The sequence below is a fragment of the Scylla paramamosain genome, chromosome 1 (genome assembly GCF_035594125.1).
Source record: "Scylla paramamosain isolate STU-SP2022 chromosome 1, ASM3559412v1, whole genome shotgun sequence".
Lineage (NCBI taxonomy): Eukaryota > Metazoa > Arthropoda > Malacostraca > Decapoda > Portunidae > Scylla > Scylla paramamosain.
The window spans coordinates 12,152,078-12,173,020 of record NC_087151.1 but is presented as its reverse complement, the minus strand read 5'-3'; the positions used below and the strand labels follow the sequence as shown (position 1 = coordinate 12,173,020).

Here is a 20,943-nt window from a genome sequence, read left to right as displayed (position 1 = left end):
TTATGGTGCTGGCGACATGCTGCTTCCAGGCCAGCTGGTTGTCCACCGTGACTCCGAGAAGCTTGGCACATCGGATCACCTGGAGGGGTGAGGGCCCGCTGTGAGTTGGGGAGGGGGCACTGGTACAGAGGAGGTACAGAAATGCATCACCACAGTTTTGCTGTGGTTGATGGTCATCCTGCTCTCCTCCGTCCACGTCTGCAGTCGCTCCAGAATTGCTTGCAGTGGCGAGTAGTCCGGGTTTTTGTTGGAAACTGGGATGCCCACGGTGCAGTCGCCCACATACTTCCAGCGATGGGGGGTGTCAGTGAGGGTGTTGTTAATGAGGAGGAGAAAGCATAGTGGACCCATCTTTGTCCCCTGGGGGACCCCACATGTCAGCTGTTGGAAATTAGAGACAGAGCCCTCCCTGTGAGGAAGTCGAGTAGCCGTGCTTCCAGGTTAGGAGGGAGACCCAGACTTATTGCCTTGCTGATGACAACAGTGTGATCAACAAGATCAAAGGCTTTTTTGAAATCCACAAAATCAATCAAAATCGCTTGTCCAGGTGGCTGTGGATGAATTCAAGAAAGCTGGTCAGGTAATGGGAGGTGGAGGTGGCTTTAATATTTCCAAACTGTCTGACATCCATGGTATTACAAATTTTGGTGTAGGCCCTGTCATACACAAAATCTTCACAAATAAGGCTAGGGATGGGGGTGATAGAGACTGGCCTGAGGTCACCGAGTGACCGTGGACAGGAAGTTTTGGGGATGGGGGTAACGTAAGATGCCTTCCAGTCCGTGGGGCAAGAGTCTTGGGGAGAGAGAGGTGTTTATTATGGAGCATAGCAGTGTTGCTAGCTCTATTGCAAATTCTTTGTAAATTTTTATAGGAAGGTCAGTGGGTGTGGTGGATCTTGGTTTGAATTTGAGTATTCTCTTAAAAACATCCACCACCTGGACAAGGGGGGAGGGGAGGGAGTGTGAAGATAGGCAGGAAGTGGAGTGGTGTGGAGGGGAGGAAAGGTTTGACAGATAGTGGCAAAGTGATCGTTCATCTCCTGAGCCGCGAGATTAGCAGGAAGGTGTGAGGTGCAAGGAAGAGATGAAGTGTGCTTTTGTAGGCCACACAAAGCTTTGATCTTAGCATAGCACTGTCTGTTGTTGTCCACCTTGAGGTGGTGTATCTTGTCTGGGTAATAGCTTGCCTTGGCAGCCTTAATCTCCCTGATCACTCTGTTTCTTAGTTTCCTGTATAGGACTGGGCAGGAGTGGAACGCCCAGGTCCACTGACGCATGAGTCTTTTAATGTGGGGCATCATCCAGGGGGCATCAGACGGGTGCACTGTGACGCTCTTGTCTGGGAAGTAGCGGTGGAAGGTTTCTGTGGTGGTGGCGACGTAATTTTGCCATTTTAAGTGGACTACATCCACATCCAGCACCTCAGTCCATGGGTGTTGTGTCACCCATTGCCCAAACTCCCTCATGGCTGAGTCAGGCATGGGGTGGTGGGTCCTGGTAACAGCTGACCAGGGTGGTGGGTGTGGGTGTCCACAGTATGGAGAGGTGGGTGCTCCATCCCATGGGAGGCAGCAGCTTGGGGGGCAAGTACTGCTGGCCCAGGTCTGTCAGTATAAGGTCGAGGATGGCTTGCTGGTGGGTGGAGAAGTCCACGACCTGGGTGAGGTGTAGCTGGTGTAGGATATCACTGATATCTAATCTGTTAAAGTCCCCACAGATGACCAGCTTGGCAGCAGGATACCTCACCCTCAGGGCATCAGCAGTGTCAATGATTTGAGCGGTGATTAACTGTGCTGTGGCGGCTGATGGGGGGTGGTACACGACGCACACGATGATGGAGGCTGTGTTGCTGGGATGGCAGAGGGGTGTAACTCTCACCCACAGGGCCTCCACTCCAGCAGGAATATCGACAGGGAGGTGTGAGGGGCTGAGGGCAGAACGGCAGAAAACAGGCACTCCCCCCCCACCCCCCTGCATCCTGTCCTGAGGTGATGGTAGAGCTGGTAAACCTGCATCCTGCACACCTCAGGAACAATCTGCCACGCCTCAGTAACCGCCACAATGTCCGCACCTTGTAGAACTCACCGTCACAATCAACTCGTCCATCTTGTTGGCCCAAGACGTTGCATTAAATAAGAGGAGGGAGGGAAGACTATACCACACACATGGCACTTCAAAGTGTTTGTATTCCCTCTTCTCCGCCCTGCAGTCTTCTCTGGCACTGGAGCTCACTACCTTGATGGGACGCACCACACTTTTACCTCCTCTTGATCTGCGCTTCTGAAATAGTTTCAAGGTCTTAAGGCACTGTATCACATTGGGCAACAGATAACCGGATCCTCGCCTACAACGCAGGAGGTAGTTGCGTTCGTACGTTTGCACTGAAGCACACATTATTCTTTATGTGTCGACAATCACTTGCTAAATGTGTTCACAAGTACAACAATCCCATCAGGGCGAGCCTAAAACAAAAAACTAAAAGTTGAAAACAGAAAAAATTGAGGTCACTATCACTAGGGGCGGGGAAGGCCAACATGCTGGCCAAGGCTGCTCGAGAGCACCTAAGGTCACACATCCTTCCCGTGTGAGGTCAAGACACACATGCCTTCCCTCTCCTCTTGCTATCTTTCTGCATAAAAGACTTTATACTTCCTTGCATCTCTATTCTGTTTGTCTCCCTCATGCAAGTCAACCAATATCTTCACACCTTTATCCCTTTCACTGGTAAACTTTGGAATTCTGTTCCTGTTTCTCTATTCTTCTTTCCTTGACTTGAACTAATTCAAGAGACAAGTTTCAAATTTACCTTAAAAACTGATTCAAGAGATGAGTTTCAAATTTACCTTAAAACTTAAAATAGCCATCCCTACTGATTCTTGTATTTCTTTCAAGGAAGAGAATTATGAGTTTTTTTTTTTTTTTTTTTTTTTTTTTTTTTTTCTTGTGTGTGTGTGTGTGTGTGTGTGTGTGTGTGTGTGTGTGTGTGTGTGTGTGTGTGTGTGCTCCCTAACGAACATAAAAAAGTAATATCATGCAGGGAGTGTAATGAGACATGAATTCAAGCACAAGGCATAAGACTTGGTTATTCTTTTCTCAGTAATATAGAGGACAAAGCAGAAGTGAGGGTGCGTTTCAATGACTCCTACATGCATTCCATTCCGATACTGGTGAACCTCCTCAACAATGGAATTATGAGGTAAGCTCAATGTACTTGATTCATGCTATGAATCAGAGTGGCTGTTCATCTTAATATAGACAGGTATGTACTTTTTCAGTCACTGATTTTTTTTTTTTTTTATCAGACCACACTACTGTTTATTTGATGGTTATTATTATAAAAGAATATGTATAGATAACTTTATTTATCTATTTATTTATTTATTCATTTATTTATTTATTTTATTTATTTATTTATTTATTTATTTTATTTATTTATTTTTTTCAGTTCCATCCTGGATACTACTGACACAATCAGTGTATTCTCCAACCCTTTGCCCATCACTAAGGATAGCATAGCGTTTGATGCATCAACCTTCGTCTCCCCTATGATGATTGGCTTTGCTTTCACCATCATTCCTGCTGGGCTGACCATGGACCTTGTCCATGACAGGGAGGTATGAAGGAGATCTTTCAAAAGGATATGAGCAATGTAGATTTGAGTAAATAGATTACAAAGGATAAAGTGAACGCTGTAAGCAGGAATTATAGGCTGCCAGTAAAATTGGGTTAGTTAAGATGGTAGGAAATGGGAAATGTACTTCTGTTATTGAAATCAATAATGGGACAGTTTGAAGACTATGTGGGTGTGGATAAAGGTATCAGTCTTATTTAATAGATGCAAATTTCAGACTGGTGTCACTTTTATCATCATCATCTTGGTTAGCATATGAGGATGAGGATGACATAATAGAACAATTATGACTGATGAAGCCACATGATTTACTCTTTCTGGATCTTAGTGGTATTTGCTGAAGATAAATTTATCCATATAATTGTTTGTTCCTTCTCAGCTGTTGGTGTATTATATTATGGTGACTTTTAATGCCTCCATTCACTTGTGTTTCAGATCAAGGCAAGATACATGCTTAGGCTGAATGGAGTTGGATTCCACATCTACTTCTCATCTTACCTCATAATGATGATAGGCCTCTACATGGTGTCCTACATTGGCCTCCTAATAATTGTTGCTGCATTTGGGGTCAAGTCACTTATTATTCCCCAAGCATTTGGTGCTCTTGCCCTCCTCTACTTTCTTTACATGCCAGCTGCTATTCTTTTTTCAGCTGTCATGAGCTACATGTTTGACAAGTCGGAAACTGCCCGCCAGTTTTATCCAAATCTTGTCACAACATTGGGTTTCATAACCTACACAATAGTGGCACTTGTTGACATGCTTGTTGAAGGCAGTGATGTAAATCCAGCACAAATCTTACACATTATTTTAACTATAATCTTTCCTCCTTACATACCATTTGGTTTGATGTACTACATCAACAAAGTATACTTAGAATGCTCAATATTTAACACCTGTGACAATCTCTCTGCTAGTGACTACATGACAACAGAAATTATTGTCCTGTTTGTGGTGACGGTTGTAAGTATTCCTACATGGTACTTAATGCTGCGGGTGGCAGACTCTATCAAGCTTGGGGGCAGCTGGCAGTCAGCTTTATGGATGAAAGTGAGTACATTCCCCTCTGTGTGTGTTATCTGGATAGGAGGCTAAGAACATTAATGGTGTTTGATGGCATCCAGCAAATGCTTACTCAGAAAAGTTTATTGTTACAACAGTAATTCATTACCAGGAGGGAAAGTTTTAATTGTCCAGCTTCTACAGCAAGTTAGTGTTAATGAAAACCATGAATGTCTGTTTAGTGAAAGAAGTCTGCAGGATGCCATCACATTCTATTTACATGTTCTTGGACTCCTTCATATATGTATATATCTAATCAACATATCTACTTATGTAAGGGAACTTGAAATGGAGTAAATTATAGCACCCAAAGTTTGGTCATTTAGAAACTAGACACTGTTATAAAACTTTCACAATCTTGCTGAATCCTCAAAACCCCCCTGAAAGATTACCTTTGTAGATTCATGAAGGATCCCCCGAAGTGTAGGTGCCTCTGGTGTTTTGCCTCTGCCAGTTAGGGGGACTTGAGGAGGTATTTTGCTGATTTTCCTTGAAATGACTACTGCTTCCATGTCAGAGACCTGTCTCTGTGTGCTGAGCACATAACAGAGGTGATAGTGTCTGGCATGGAGGTGTACACTCCTCACTCTTTTTCTCGACCTAAACCTTCCAAACCTGGTTTAACACAGCCTGTTCTCATGCTATACATGATAGAGAAGTGGCCCACAAAAGGTACTTGAGCCTTCCATCACCAGAATCTCATGCCCTTTATATTTCTGCCCCTAACCATGCCAAGTTTTTTCTCCAACTAGCCAAAAACTCCTTCATTAATAGAAAGTTTCAAAATCTTTCAAAATCTAACTCCCCTCGTGACTTCGGGCATCTAGCCAAAAAATATCTCCAATAACTTTGCTTTTTCTTCTTTCCCTCCTTTATTTTATCCAGATGGCACCACTGCTTTCACATCTATCTCTAAAGCTGAACTCTTTGCTCAAACCTTTGCTAAAAACTCTACCTTGGACAATTTAGGGCTTGTTTCTCCCTCTCCTCCACCCTCTGACTACTTCATGCTACCCATGAAAATTCATCGCAATGATGTTTTCTATGCCCTTGCTGGCCTAAACCCTCAGAAGGTTTATGGACCTGATGGGGTCCCTCCATTATTCTCTGAAACTGTGCCTCTGTGCTTGCACCTTGCCTAGTCAAACTCTTTCAACTCTGTCTGTCAACATCTACCTTTCCTTCTTGCTGGAAATTTGCCTACATTCAGCCAGTTCCTAAAAAGAGTGACCATTCTAATCCCTCAAACTACCATCCTATTGCTTTAATTTCCTGCCTATCTAATATTTTGAATCTATTCTCAACAGGAAGATTCTTAAACATCTATCACTTCACAACCTTCTATCTGATCACCAGTATGGGTTCCATCAAGGCCGCTCTACTGGTGATCTTCTGGCTTTCCTTACTGAGTCTTGGTCATCCTTTTTTAGAGATTTTGGTGAAACTTTTGCTATTGCCATAGACATATCAAAAACTTTTGATAAAGTCTGGCACAAAGCTTTCACTTCCAAACTACCCTCCTACAGCTTCTATACTTCTCTCTGTAACTTTATCTCAAGTTTCCTTTCTGACCATTCTATTGCTGCTGTGGTGGATAGTCACTATCCTTCTCCTAAATCTATAAACAGTGGTGTTCCTCAGGATTCTGTCCTGTCACCCACTCTCTTCTTATTATTCATCAATGATCTTCTAAACCAAACTTCTTGTCCTATCCACTCCTACGCTGCACCCTGCATTTTTCCACATCTTTTCATGGACATCCAACCCTTCAGGAATTCTGATCTCTCTAAAATTTCTGATTGGGGCAGAGCAAACTTGGTATTGTTCATTGCCTCAAAAGCTCAATTCCTCCATCTGTCAACTTGACACAACCTTCCATACAACTATTCCCTCTTCAGTGGCACTCAACTGGCCCTCTCTTCTACACTGAACATCCTTGGTCCGTCCTTTTCTTATAATCTAAACTGGAAACTTCACATCTCATCTCTAGCTAAAACAGCTTCTGTGAAGTTCGGTGTTCTGAAACGCCAGATTTTTCTCACCTTTCTCTTCTACACTGAATATCTTTGGTCTGTCCTTTTCTTATAGTCTAAACTGGAAACTTCACATCTCATCTCTAGCTAAAACAGCTTCTGTGAAGTTCAGTGTTCTGAGACGTCACGTTTTTCTCATCCCCCCCTCCCCCAGCTGCTAACTCTGTACAAGTGCTTGATCTGTCCATGTCTTGGGAGTTCCACTCATACTGCTCTTTTAGACAGGGTGGAATCAAAAGCTTTTCATCTCCAACTCCTCTCTTCTAACTGACTGTCTTCAGCCTCTTTCTCATCGCTGCAGTGTTGCATCTCTAGCTATCTTCTACCACTATTTTCATGCTAACTGTTCTTCTGATCTTGCTAACTGCATGCCGCCCCTCCTCCTGTGGCCTCACTACACAAGATTTTCTTCTTTCTCTTACCCCTATTCTGTCCACCTCTCTAATGCAAGAGTTAACCAGTATTGTCAATCTTTCATCCCTTTCTCTGGTAAACTCTGGAACTCCTTGCCTTTTTCTGTATTTTCACCTTCCTGTGACTTGAATTTCTTCAAGAGAGAGGTTTCAAGACACTCAGCCTTCAATTTTTGACTACCACTTCGGACACTGTTTGGGGACTGGCATTTCAGTGGACTTTTTTTTTTTTTCATTGGATTTCTGTTACCTTTGGCTGGTGTCCCTCCTACATAAAAAAAAAATGAAGACTGAGTTAGCAGATTCTTAAGAATCTTCCCATTAAGAATAAGTTCATAATCTGTAGAGAGTTTTGATAATGAATTATTAGGTAAATATCTGTACCTGAATAAGATTGGTCCACTACTAATGAACCTCATATCAACTATTGCTTCAATGTTATCTGTACATTCTTGATAAGTTTTTCTGTAATTTAACAGAGCCCAAGAAAAACCTATAATTTAGACCAATTGCAAGAGAATGGTGTGGGAGTATCAGAAGGTGAGGATGATGATGTGAAACAGGAGAGGGAAAATGTAGCTGCTGCCCTTCAGGATACATCCTCTACTTCCCCAGTCCTTATTTATGTAAGTAACTAGCCAGATTTTGATTGGAAAAAAGGAATTGGCCAATACTTGGTTGCTTTGCCATCTGAAGTATAGTTTAATTCTTGGATCTATAACATTTATTTTCTTTTTAATATAATAAATATTGGAGATAATAAGATTAAAAAGAGTATTTTTATAGGTGGGTACTTTCCTCATGTCTCTCTTGAAGTTGAGTGATGCATTTTTCAGGACCTTGGCAAAACATACAAGAAAGACACAGGAAAAAGCAATCCTTGTAAAAGAAACAAGGAAAGTGAACAGTTCTGTGCAGTGAAGAATGTGTCATTTGAGGTCAAGCAGAGTCAGGTGTTTGGTTTGCTGGGGCCAAATGGTGCTGGCAAAACAACAACACTCAGTATAATGACAGCAGAAGAGAGCGCCTCCTGGGGAAAAGTGAGTGAGGGTGGTCCATGGCTGCTAGATTGGTTTTATTTACTGATTTATTTATTTGTTCTTTTAGTACATCTGTGCATTACTATCTCATAAAAACAAAAACAAGAGCTTCAAATTCTATTTTAGTTTTTGACTTAACAACTCATTAGTTATGTGTAAGTAATCAACTTGTAGAGCTGAGGAAACAGAAATCACTTCCATATTTTACTAGAAATACTGCATCATATTTTTTTTTGTTTTACATAGCTATTAAATTTTGCTTATCTTTGCTTGTACATAGCTAGTGAAATTTACTTAATGATTGTTTTCATTGCTGATGAGACTTATTCAACTCCAGGTACAGATATGTGGAGAGAACATTCAGTCAAGCTTATCCTCTGTATTTGAGGTGATGGGATACTGTCCCCAGCATGATGCTCTCTGGCAAAACATCACAGTAGCTGAACATATTGCTGGCTATGCTGAGATACGTGGCATCAGGAGAGACCAAGTTAAATTGTATGGAATAATGCCATTCACAAACTTCTGGAACTTTTATCATTAGGATGATTCTCAAGCATCTTTCATTCCAGTCTTCTCTCTGATTACTTGTTTGAATTTCACAGAGGATAATCTTCTGGTATTGTTCTTGCTTTCTTAATACACAGAACCTTGGTCATACTGGGATAAAACTTTTTGTTGTAAGCATTCTAGACATCTTGAGAGCCTTTGATAGAAGTTGCACAAGTCTTTAACTTTCAAACTTCCTTTTCTCTTACTCATTTCCTTTGTGAGTGATCTGAAGCAGTAGTGTAGTTGTAAATAGTTGCCATTCTGCTACTAATCAATCAGTGCTGGAATTTTTCTGTATCTCTCCTATCTTGTCACTCCTACTTCCAGCTCAAAGTTAACTAATTTTTACAGCATGTGCCCTCAACTGCTGCCCCATTCATGTATTTTTTTTTATTTTTTATTATTCATGAGTTTGCTAAAACTTAGATATCTTTTTGTTTCTCTGCTGAGAACTGGTTTTCTGAGTATTGTTTGGCAACCTTCTTAACAGTCATATAGAAGTGATGCTGCAGAGCACTTAATTTCTGATCTTTCTTTTATTTCTCACTGGGACCGGGAGAATCTAATATTTTAAATACTTCAAAGTACAAATTCAGTCTCTCCATCAACCAGCAGCATGTGTAAAACTTTGTATTTGACTCTCCTCTTGCCTGAGAGCATGAGTAACCTCTGTCTTTAGTATTGATCTTGTACAAAAGGTCTCAAATGGAAGCTGGACATTTTTATAATTTCTAACAGTTTCTTTCATCCCAGCTGTTAGTTCTGAACAAAGACTTCCTCTATTTGTTGATAGTGGGCTTATCAGATGTTTATAGAAGGAGCTCCATCCTTAAACATGCTTCATCTATAAACAAGGCTGATGTGTTGCTTCTGCCATATGGATGTTGCTCTCTTGAACTTGTTAACTATAACTATCCATGCTGCTTTATACTTTGTATAGGTATTCCTTCATAACTGTGATACATCTATATTATTAATGCTTAATCAGTGTTCTAACCCCTTTATTCCTTTCATCTATTGGGAAATTTACTGGCTATTTACTGGAGATATGCATAGCAAATATTCCCTGAGATAATGTATTCAGTATTCTTTCATTTATACCATATCACGCACTTAGAGAAATAAAGCGTATGAACTTTGAATTCATAAGTTACAAGAGTAATAAAGTGTATGAACTGTGGATTCATAAGTTACACCAAAGTACCTATTACTAAATTTTAACCAGAATGTAGATGAACGGTGAAGTTATTTTGTTAACATCATTCTTTTTACCAGGCTGGTGGACATGTATGTAAAAGGTCTTGAGATAGAGGAACACAAGGACAAGAAGAGCAAAGACTGTTCTGGAGGCACCAAGAGGAAACTGAGCTACATTCTCAGCATGCTGGGTAAATTTAACTGAAGGACATGATGAAGCTGAAGCAGGGTGCCTTGTGGGGATTAAAAAATGTTCAAGATTACAAGGATGTGGGATGCATTCTGATAACTTATGCTTTAAAAAATTGTCAGGATGTGCTTTAAATAATGATCAGGGTGTCAACATGTGGGGATGTAAGAACAGCAATATACTAAAATGTGGGGATGTAAGGACAGTAATATATTAAAATCTAGTTGTTCTGAATATGAAATGTTAAATATTGATAAAACTATGAGCATGAATGAGAAAGCAAGGATAAGAATGAATTGGAACACGCGTGGTAAAAAATACTTAGCTCTCCCTTGTCAACGAGGATAACAAGAATGCTTATAGACTCATTATGATATTGATACATGATACAACAACTTCTGATATATTACTAAGTATAACTGGCAATGAAAATTATGGTATTTATCATATAATTATTACTTAACTGCATAATGGTATACAATAATGATAACCATCTATCTCTCTATATATACCAAGCCATTAATCCCACACTGGGTGGCCCAGACAAAGCACCACACACACACACACACACACACACACACACACACACACACACACACACACACACACACACACACACACACACACACACACCGTCTTGACCTCACACGGGAAGGACGTGTGACCTTAGGTGCTCTCAAGCAGCTTCACCCAGCATGTTGGTCTTCTCCACCCCATAGTGATAGTGACCTCAGTTTTTTTCTGTTTTCAACTTTTAGCTTTTAGTTTTAGGCTCGTCCTGGTGGGATTGTTGTACTTGTGAACACATTTAGCGAGTACACGTCGACACATAAAGAATAATGAGTGCTTCAGTGCAAACATACGAACGCAACTACCTCCTGCGTCATGGGCGAGGATCCGGTTACCCGCCGCCCAACGTGATACAGTGCCTTAAGACCTTAAAACTATTTCGGAACCGCAGATCGAGAGGAGGTAAAAGTGTAGTAAAAGTAGTGAGCTCCAGTACCAGAGAAGACCGCAGGGTGGAGAAGAAGGAGTACAAACACTGAAGTGCCGCGTGTGTGGTATAGTCTTCCCTCCCTCCTCTTATTTAATGCGACATCTCTAGCCAACAAGATGGACGAGTTGATTGTGACGGTGAGTTCTACTGGTGCGGACATTGTGGCGGTTACTGAGGCGTGGCAGATTGTTCCTGAGGTGTGCATGATGCAGGACTACCAGCTCTACCATCACCTCAGGTCAGGACGCAAGGGAGGGGGGGGGAGTGGCCGTTTTCTGCTGCTCTGCCCTCAGCCCCTCACACCTCCCTGTCGATATTCCTGCCAGTGTGGAGGCCCTGTGGGTGAGAGTTACACCCCCCTGCCATCCCAGCAACACAGCCTCCATCATCGTGTGCGTCATGTACCACACCCCATGAGCCGCCACAGCACAGTTACTCACCGCTCACATCATTGACACTGCTGATGCCCTGAGGGTGGGGTATCCTGCCACCAAGCTGGTCATCTGTGGGGACTTTAACAGATTAGATATCAATGATATCCTACACCAGCTACACCTCACCCAGGTCGTGGACTTCCCCACCCACCAGCAAGCTATCCTTGACCTTATATTCACAGACCTGGGCTAGCTGTACTCGTCCCCCAAGCCACTACCTCCCATGGAATGGAGCACCCACCTCTCCATACTGTGGACACCCACACCTGCCACCTCAATCCCCCGGTCAGCTGTCACCAGGACCCACCACCCCATGTCTGACTCAGCCATGAGGGAGTTTGGGCAGTGGGTGACACAACACCCATGGACTGAGGTGCTGGATGTGGAGGACGTCCACTTAAAATGGCAAAATTACGTCGCCACCACCACAGAAGCCTTCCACCACTACTTCCCAGCCAAGAGCGTCACAGCACACCTGTCTGATGCCCCCTGGATGATGCCCCTCATTAAAAGACTCATGCGTCAGTGGACCTGGGCATTTCACTCCTGCCCGGTCCAATACAGGAAACTAAGAAACAGAGTGATCAGGGAGATTAAGGATGCCAAGGCAAGCTATTACCCAGACAAGATACACCACCTCAAGCTGGCCAACAACAGACAGTGGTACGCTAAGATCAAAGCTTTGTGTGGCCTACAAAAGCACACTTCATCTCTTCCTTGCACCTCACACCTTCCTGCTAATCTTGTGGCTCAGGAGATGAACGATCACTTTGCTGCTATCTGTCAAACCTCTCCTCCCCTCTACACCACTCCGCTTCCTGCCTATCTTCCCGCTCCCTCCCCTCCCCCCATTGTCCAGGCAGTGGATGTTTTTAAGAGAATACTCAAATTCAAACCAAGATCCACCACACCCACTGACCTTCCTATGAAAATTTACAAGGAGTTTGCTGTAGAGCTAGCAACACCGCTATGCTCCATAATAAACGCCTCTCTCTCTCTCCCAAAACTCTTGCCCCGCAGACTGGAAGACATCTTATGTCACCCCCCATCCCCAAAACTTCCGGTCCACGGTCACTCGGTGACCTCAGGCCAGTCTCTATCACCCCCATCCCTAGCCTTATTTGTGAAGATTTTGTGTATGACTGGGCCTACACCAAAATTTGTAATACCGTGGATATCAGACAGTTTGGAAATATTAAAGCCACCTCCACCTCCCATTACCTTGAATTCATCCACAGCCACCTGGACAAGCGAAACACCTCTCTAGCTGTTGCTTTTGTGGACTTCAAAAAGGCCTTTGATCTTGTTGATCATACTGTTGTCATCAGCAAGGCAATAAGTCTGGGTCTCCCTCCTAACCTGGTAACGTGGCTAGCTGACTTCCTCACAGGGAGGCGTCAGGCCGTTCGCTATCAGGGCTCTGTCTCTAATTTCCAACAGCTGACATGTGGGGTCCCCCAGGGGACCAAGATGGGTCCACTATACTTCCTCCTCATTAACGACGCCCTCACTGACTCCCCCCCATTGCTGGAAGTATGTGGATGACTGCACCGTGGGCATCCCAGTTTCCACCAAGAACCTGGACTACTCACCACTGCAAGCAATTCTGGAGCGACTGCAGACGTGGACGGAGGACAGCAGGATGACCATCAACCACAGCAACACTGTGGTGATGCATTTCTGTACCTCCTCTGTACCAGTGCCCCCTCCCCAACTCACAGCGGGCCCTCACCCCCTCCAGGTGGTCCAATGTGCCAAGCTTCTCAGAGTCACGGTGGACAACCAGCTGACCTGGAAGTAGCATGTTGCCAGCACCGTAAGATCAGCTACCTACAGGCTGTACATGCTGTGCAGACTCAGGTCGCTGGGGACGCCGACAGACAAGTTAAGGGGGGTGTACCTCACCTTCATCCTCCCCAAACTCACGTATGCCTCCCCAGCGTGGTCCTCCTCCCTCACACACACTCAACAGCTACAGCTAGAGAGTGTGTAGTAAAGGGCGTGCAGGGTTATCCTTGGCCCTGCCTACACCACCTATGAAGAAGCCCTGACCACCCTGAGTCCGTCCAGACTATCCACCAGGCACCGAGAGGCTCTGGAGAAGTTTGGAAGGGGACTACTGCATCATCCACATCACAGACACATGCTGCCGCCTGACGTGCCTCGCCTGGTCCGTGTCACCAGACACCACAACAAGATGATGCCCCTAAAGGTGCCGCGCATGGACCAGTACAGACTCAGTGCAATTCCCACCATGGTGTGGGCCATCAATCAATAGTCCCTTCTAGATTAGACTTACCTTTAGGATTAATGTTAAGTATTTCCCCACCCCCTCTGTACATTTTCAGTTTGTTAACTGCCTAAGTAGTAAACTGTTTATCATTATTATTACACACACACACACACACACACACACACACAGTTACATACAGACAAGGGATAATGATTAATTTCATAATAAGCTGCTAAATTTACTTGATGAAAATTGTGGCATTCCATTATTGTGACTTAACATTGGGCCTTGGATGTCAGGTCAGCCTCGAGTGGTGCTGCTTGATGAACCCTCAACAGGCATGGACCCCAAATCCAAGCGTTTCTTGTGGAACTCCATCCTCTCTTCTTTCCAAGTAAGTGTGATGTGGCATTATCCTGGAAATTTGCTCGTTATTCTGAAGGCATTGGACTACCGCTTTGGACCCTTTTTATGGGACTGGCATTCCAGTGGGCATTTTTTTTTATCAGATTTTTATTGCCCTTGGTCAGTGTCCCTCCTACATAAGAAAAAAAAAAATATATATATGTGACGTGTACTTGTGTTAGTGGTAGTACGAGTAAAATCTAAGTATATGCCTCATTTTTTTATTGTCAGTGGAAAGTAAATTGTAAAACATGTGTATATCATGACTATTTCAAGAGAGTGTCTGATTCATCATATCTTTGTGTCCCAGGATGAGCGCAGTGCTATACTGACAACACATTCCATGGAGGAGGCTGATGCTCTCTGTTCTTCCATTGGCATCCTGGTTCGTGGCAGCATGAGGTAGAAACCACAGCATTCCTGGTCTGAACTCACTAATAATGCCATATTTATGCAGTGCAATGAATCTTTGATGATTTTCCATAGTTGGGAGAATTACTGCATTTGGCTTCCTCATCCAATCCACTCTATTTCATTCTCTCACCTCTACTTGATAAATGCAATCCATCATGCACAATTTCTTTATCTTTGCCAGTAACTGTTTGCACAATTATCCATCACCTTTACTCCCAGTTTTACTAGAGACTTTTTCATCATGCATCTTGATTCTCCTCTTAATTTTCTCTTGTCTAACCTTCCATGCTACCATATTTACACACAATTTAACTGAGATACTTAAATTCCTGTCCTACCTCATTACTAAGACCACTGTGTGTGTCAACAGATGCATTGGACCCATTCAGCACCTCAAGAATAAGTATGGCAGAGGGTACACATTGGAGGTAAAGGTGAAGCCCAACAGAGCACCAGTGTCCATCAGCAATGCCAGCTCCCCCAGCCATGTCATTTCTGCTGAAAAGTGAGTTGAATCTTCATATAAGGTGATGCTTCATTTTCATCTTTACTATGCTTCTATCTGTGAGCTATCTTCATGAGAGACTTTTCTATTCCAAACATCTGGAAATAAACCTCCAAAGCCAGAATTTAAACATAATTTCTCATAATCAGTATTACCACATGTATGAAAGACTTTTTTATAAGAGGGTCACTGGCCCAGGGAAATATAAAAAAAGAGGGAAAAAAATCCCACTAAGGCGCCAGTCCCAAAGGAGAGGTCAAGAGAATCATAAAAAATTAAAGGATAAGTGTCTTGAAATCTCCCTCTTGAATGAGTTCAAGTCATAGGAAGGAGGAAATACAGAAGCAGGCAGAGAAAGGGAGAAATGATTGAGAGTACTGGTTAACTCTTGCATTAGAGAGGTGGATAGAACATGGATGAGAGAAAGCAGAAAGTCTTGTGCAGGAAGGTCACAGGAGAAGGGGAGGCATTCAGTTAGCAAGATCAGAAGAGCAATTGGTATGAAAATAGAGGTAGAAGATAGCAAGAGATACAATATTGCAGCGATGAGAAAGAGGCTGAAGACAGTCTTTTAGAGGATAAGAGTTGATAAGATGACAAGCTTTTGATTATACCCTGACTAAAATAGCAGTGTGAGTAGAACCCTCATACATGTGAAACATATTCCACATATGGACGGATAAGGCCCTTGTACAGAGTTAGCAGCTGGGGGAGGTGAGAAAAACTGTTGGAGATGACTCAGAATGTCTAACTTCAAAGAAGCTGTTTTAGCTAGAGATTAGATGTGAAGTTTCCAGTTTAGATTACAAGTAAAGGACAGACCGAGGATGTTCAGTATAGAAGAGGGGGACAGTTTTCAGGAAAGTTGTGTCAAGTTGATAGATGGAGGAATTGAGTTTTTGAGGCATTGAACAATACCAAGTTTGCTTTGCCCCAATCAGAAATTTTAGAGACATCGGAAGTCAGGCATTCTGTGGCTTTCCTGTGTGAACTATTTACTTCCTGAAGGTTTGGACATCTATGAAAAGATATGGAAAATTGCAGGGTAGTATCATCAGTGTAGGAGTGGATAGGACAAGAATTTTGGTTTAGAAGATCATTGATGAATAATAAGAAGAGAGTGGGTGACAGGACAGAACCCTGAAAACACCACTGTTATTAGATTTAGGAGAACAGTGACCATCTGCCACAGCAGCAATAGAACAGTCAGAGAGGAGACTTGAGATCAAGTTACAGAGAAAAGGATAGAAGCCATAGGAGGGTAGTTAGGAAATCAAAGCTTTGTGTCAGACTCTATCAAAAGCTTTTCATATGTCTAAGGCAAAAGTTTCACTAAAATCACTAAAAGAGGATGACAAAGACTCAGTAGTGAATTTTCTAACTACCCTCCTATGGCTTCTATTTTTCTCTGTAACTTCATCTCAAGTTTCCTTTCTGACTGTTCTATTGCTGCTGTGGTAGATGGTCACTGTTCTAAATCTAACAGTGGTGTTTTCAGGGTTCTGTCCTGTCACCCACTCTCTTCCTTTTATTCATCAGTGATCTTCTAAACTAAACTTCTTGTCTTATCCACTCCTTTGCTCATGATACCACCCTGTAATTTTCCACATCTTTTCACCAGTAGAGCAGCCTAGACAGAAACCTTACTGGTGATCAGAGCTAAAAGATGATGACCAAGACTCAGTAAGGAAAGCCAAAAGATCACCAGCAGAGCAGCCTTGATGGAAACCATAGTGGAGATCAGATAGAAGGTTGTGAAGTGATAGATGTTTAAGAATCTTCCTGTTGAAGATAGAATCAAAAACTTTAGAGAGAGGCAGGAAATTAAAGCAATAGGATGATAGATAGAATCAAAAACTTTAGAGAGAGGCAGGAAATTAAAGCAATAGGATGGTAGTTTGAGGGATTAGAATGGTCACCTTTTTTTAGGAACAGGTTGAATGTAGGCAAACTTCCAGCAAGAAGAAAAGGTAGACATTAATAAACAGAGTTGAAAGAGTTTGAGTATGCCAAGACTCAGTAAGGAAAGCCAAAAGATCACCAGTAGAGCAGCCTTGATGGAAACCATAGTGGAGATCAGATAGAAGGTTGTGAAGTGATAGATGTTTAAGAATCTTCCTGTTGAAGATAGATTAAAAAACTTTAGAGAGGCAGGAAATTAAAGCAATAGGATGGTAGTTTGAGGGATTAGAACGGTCACCTTTTTTTAGGAACAGGTTGAATGTAGGCAAACTTCCAGCAAGAAGAAAAGGTAGACATTAATAAACAGAGTTGAAAGAGTTTGAGTATGCACAGAGGTACAGTTTTGGAGAACAATAGGAGGGACCCCATCAGGTTCACAAGCCTTCTGAGGGTTAAGGCCAGCAAGGGCATGGAAAACATCACCGTGAAGGATCTTAATGGGTAGCATGAAGTAGTCAGAGGGTGGAGGAGAGGGATGAACAATCCCTGAATCATCTAAGGTAGAGTTTTTAGCAAAGGTTTAAGCAAAGAGAAAAAGATGAAGAAGCAGTTATTGGAGATGTTTTTGGCTAGGTATCAGAAATCTCAAGGGGAGTTAAATCTTGGAAAATTTTTGACAATTTCTGTTAATGAAGGAGCTTTTGGCTGGTTGGAGAACAGACTTGGCATAACTCTAGGCAGAAATATAAAGCACATGAGATCCAGATTCAAGTATCTTTTGTGGGCCACATCTCTATCATGTATAGCATGAAAACAGGCCATATTAAACCAAGGTTTGGAAGGTTTAGGGCGGGAAAAAGAGTGAGGAATGTATGCCTCCATACCAGACACTATCATTTCTGTTATGTGCTCAGCACACACAGTTAGATCTCTGATATGGAAGCAGTAATCATTCCGAGGAAAATCAGAATAAGACCTCCGCTTTTCCCCCAATTACCAGAACCAAAATGCCAGAGACATCTTTGCTTTGTGGGATCCTGAGGAGGGACTGGAATGATAGGACAAGATGTAGATATGAGGTTGTGATCAGAGGAGCCCAACAGAGAAGATAGGGTGACAGTATAACTAGAAGGATTAGAGGTTAGGAAAAGATCAAGAATGTTGGGCGTATTTCCAAGACGGTCAGGAATACAAGTAGGATGTTGCACCAGTTGCTCTAGGTCATGCAGGATAGCAAAGTTAAAGGCTAGTTCACCAGGAGGGTCAGTGAAGGGAGAGGAAAGCCAAAGCTGGTGGTGAGTCTCCAAGAATGGAGATCTCCACAAAAGGAAAGAAAGTCAGAATGTGCTCCGCTTTGGAAGTTAAGTAGTCAAAGAATTTCTTATAGTCAGAGGAATTAGGTGAGAGGTATACAGCACAGATAAATTTAGTTTGGGAGTGAGTTTGTAGCCATGTAGTCATAGCCAGATGGTGGAAAATTTGGAAGATTCAAGAGCATGGGCATGAGAGCAGGTTCAGTCATTGTGCATATAGATGCAACATCCAGCTTTGGATTGAAAATGAGGATAGAGAAAGTAAGAGGGAACAGAAAAGGGTTGTGGGAACTATTTGACCTTATCACTCACTCAAGTGTCTCCCAGCTAATACATCATCACATAAAGCATCACTAAATATAATTATAAATAGATGAAAACTTAGCTATGGGTTGAGCTGGGAGTGGTGGTAAGTTGCAGTCACTGGCGTTCCAAAACCAGTGGCTGAGTGTGTTTTCGTAGCTAAGAGATCGTCTAATGGTTCCAAGCTTCTTAGTTCTTAACTTAGCAAATTTAACTACAGGCAACTGATAGAGTGGCAAGAATGCATCTTAATAGGACTGTTTATCTATTGGCATCTGGGTGGCGAACTCTACGGACAAGAGGGGTTAAGCAGTGAGCTTGCTTCCCAACTCGCCATGTCAGAAACAAAAGCTGTACGCATTTTGCACACTTCGATCTCCCATTTTATTTAATTGAATAAGTAATACTTAGTTTGTACTAGATTAACCTTAATTACCCTTTAATATAACTTTACAATTTACATACAAGTCACAACACAAACCAATAACGCATTGATATTGTGTGTGTGATACAAGTGAAAATTTCCACATCCTGGGGCTGGCTGTTACCTGAATCTATAATCAGGTAACATGACAACCTAAGATCTAAGACCACCTACATCTCTTTGGCGACATTTGAGATGCTACTTGAGGTCTTGTGGTCTGCCCCTTGGTATTTGCTCTCTTTCAAACCTAGGGCAACCTTCCTGGTCTAATGACCTCAACAGGGTTGATTGAGGTAGGCTCAGGAGACCACTCCAGCAGAAATTAATTTATTGTTCCGAGAGTCTTTTGTCCCATTACCATAATTTCAGCTGTTTTAATGATACCATTCTCATCAGGATACAATTTTAATATTCTAACTAAAGGCCAAATGGAACAATTCTGCTCTGTCTCTAATAGTTTGGGGAATGTTATACTCCTTGTTAAGAGATCTGCTGGGTTTTCTTTGGTAGGAATATGGTGGTACTCAAAGTCCCTTTCTCAACAGTGTTTTCTCTGTTCTATTTTTCACATATAGATGTTTATTTTAATTTTTATTCATCCATTGTTGGCAGAATTTACTCATGGTCCATATTACTACTTGCCCAAAGAGTGGGTTTATCCCTTTACTCACAGGTTGATCTTTCATGGTTATTTACACTAAATACTTTGCTAACTAAGTACCCATTTCTATTGCTGTTAATTGTAATTGAGGCAAGGTTTGGGCTTTCATCAGTGCTACGCGTGAATTCATCTTTATCAACTCACTATGATTATCTTTTAGTAGAATGCTACGCCATATACTTTTGAGGGCACGTCACAGAAGATGTGAAGCTGTACATTGTTATTTTGGTTTAAATCGACTTGCCTGAGGACAGAGACCTTAATTCCTGCAATACAATCCTTTATTCTTTCTTATTTGGATGAAAAATATTTTGGGAGGACAGTATTCCAACTATTTTTTTCCTTTCAAACTTCTTGTAGTAACATTTTCCCTCTTATTGTTATAGGCTTTATTATACCCAGGGGATCAAATAAGAGAGATATTTGGCTTAGTAAAGATCTTTTAGCCAGATCTTGTTCAGGATATTTAGGCTGATATAGACTTATTCTATCACCATTCACGTCCCACACCATACCCTGTAAGTTTTACCTCATGGATAACTCTGATTCAAGTTGTTCCTTTAAGAGATTTTGTTGGATTTTTTAGTTACTGTTCCAACTCTGTAGAGGCATGGCTAAACATTCCTTTGTTGTTTTTTCATAGAATTACCACTTCTTCCTCTGTGTCTACCGTTATTTGTAAGTTGTCCATGTAAAATGCACAACCTATTTCAGGTCAGCCAGCTTTATTGAATTGATGATATAGGGTTGAACGCAACAGAAATGGACTTGAACATGAGCCAAAGAGGATGGATTTAAACTGGTATACATCCTAAGAACTGTTCTCGTTGCTCAGATCTCTTGGCCATAAGAACTTTGTGAAATCTCTGTCTTCTTCCTTCAGACCTATCCTTAGGAATGCTTTTGATATGTTGACTACCAAGGTGTATGGTTTCAGAAGGAATTTCATTAACATGTCAAATAAGCTCTCAGTTAGGTTGTGTCCCATATACAAACAGTCATTCAGACTCCTTGCTCCTTTGGGTGGCCATAAACTGCAATTGAAGACCACCCTTATTGGTGAAGTGGCAGAGTCTTTCCTTACCCACATAATAAGGGAGGTAATGGCCAGTGTTATTGTTTACTGTTTCCTCTACTTTATCTATGAACTTACGTGTGGTTTGATTTCTTATGATACTATCATATTGTTCTAACATAGGCTTATTTTTCTTTAATTCAGTCCACAAGTT

The 20,943-nt window shown here is 42.1% G+C and overlaps 1 protein-coding gene across 7 annotated transcripts in view; it reads left to right on the top strand.

Annotated features, from left to right (window-relative positions):
- The window catches only part of LOC135100667 (cholesterol transporter ABCA5-like), a 74,724-nt gene that overhangs the window by 44,130 nt on the left and 9,651 nt on the right, over window positions 1-20,943 (top strand). For all 7 annotated transcript variants that reach the window (XM_064003825.1, XM_064003801.1, XM_064003809.1 and 4 more), the window contains 10 exons: window positions 3,100-3,198; window positions 3,448-3,616; window positions 4,069-4,683; window positions 7,621-7,767; window positions 7,978-8,181; window positions 8,519-8,679; window positions 10,009-10,121; window positions 14,087-14,181; window positions 14,503-14,594; window positions 14,977-15,111. In XM_064003825.1, coding sequence (XP_063859895.1) covers window positions 3,100-3,198; window positions 3,448-3,616; window positions 4,069-4,683; window positions 7,621-7,767; window positions 7,978-8,181; window positions 8,519-8,679; window positions 10,009-10,121; window positions 14,087-14,181; window positions 14,503-14,594; window positions 14,977-15,111 — 1,830 coding nt within the window. The remainder of the gene's footprint in view (window positions 1-3,099; window positions 3,199-3,447; window positions 3,617-4,068; window positions 4,684-7,620; window positions 7,768-7,977; window positions 8,182-8,518; window positions 8,680-10,008; window positions 10,122-14,086; window positions 14,182-14,502; window positions 14,595-14,976; window positions 15,112-20,943) is intronic.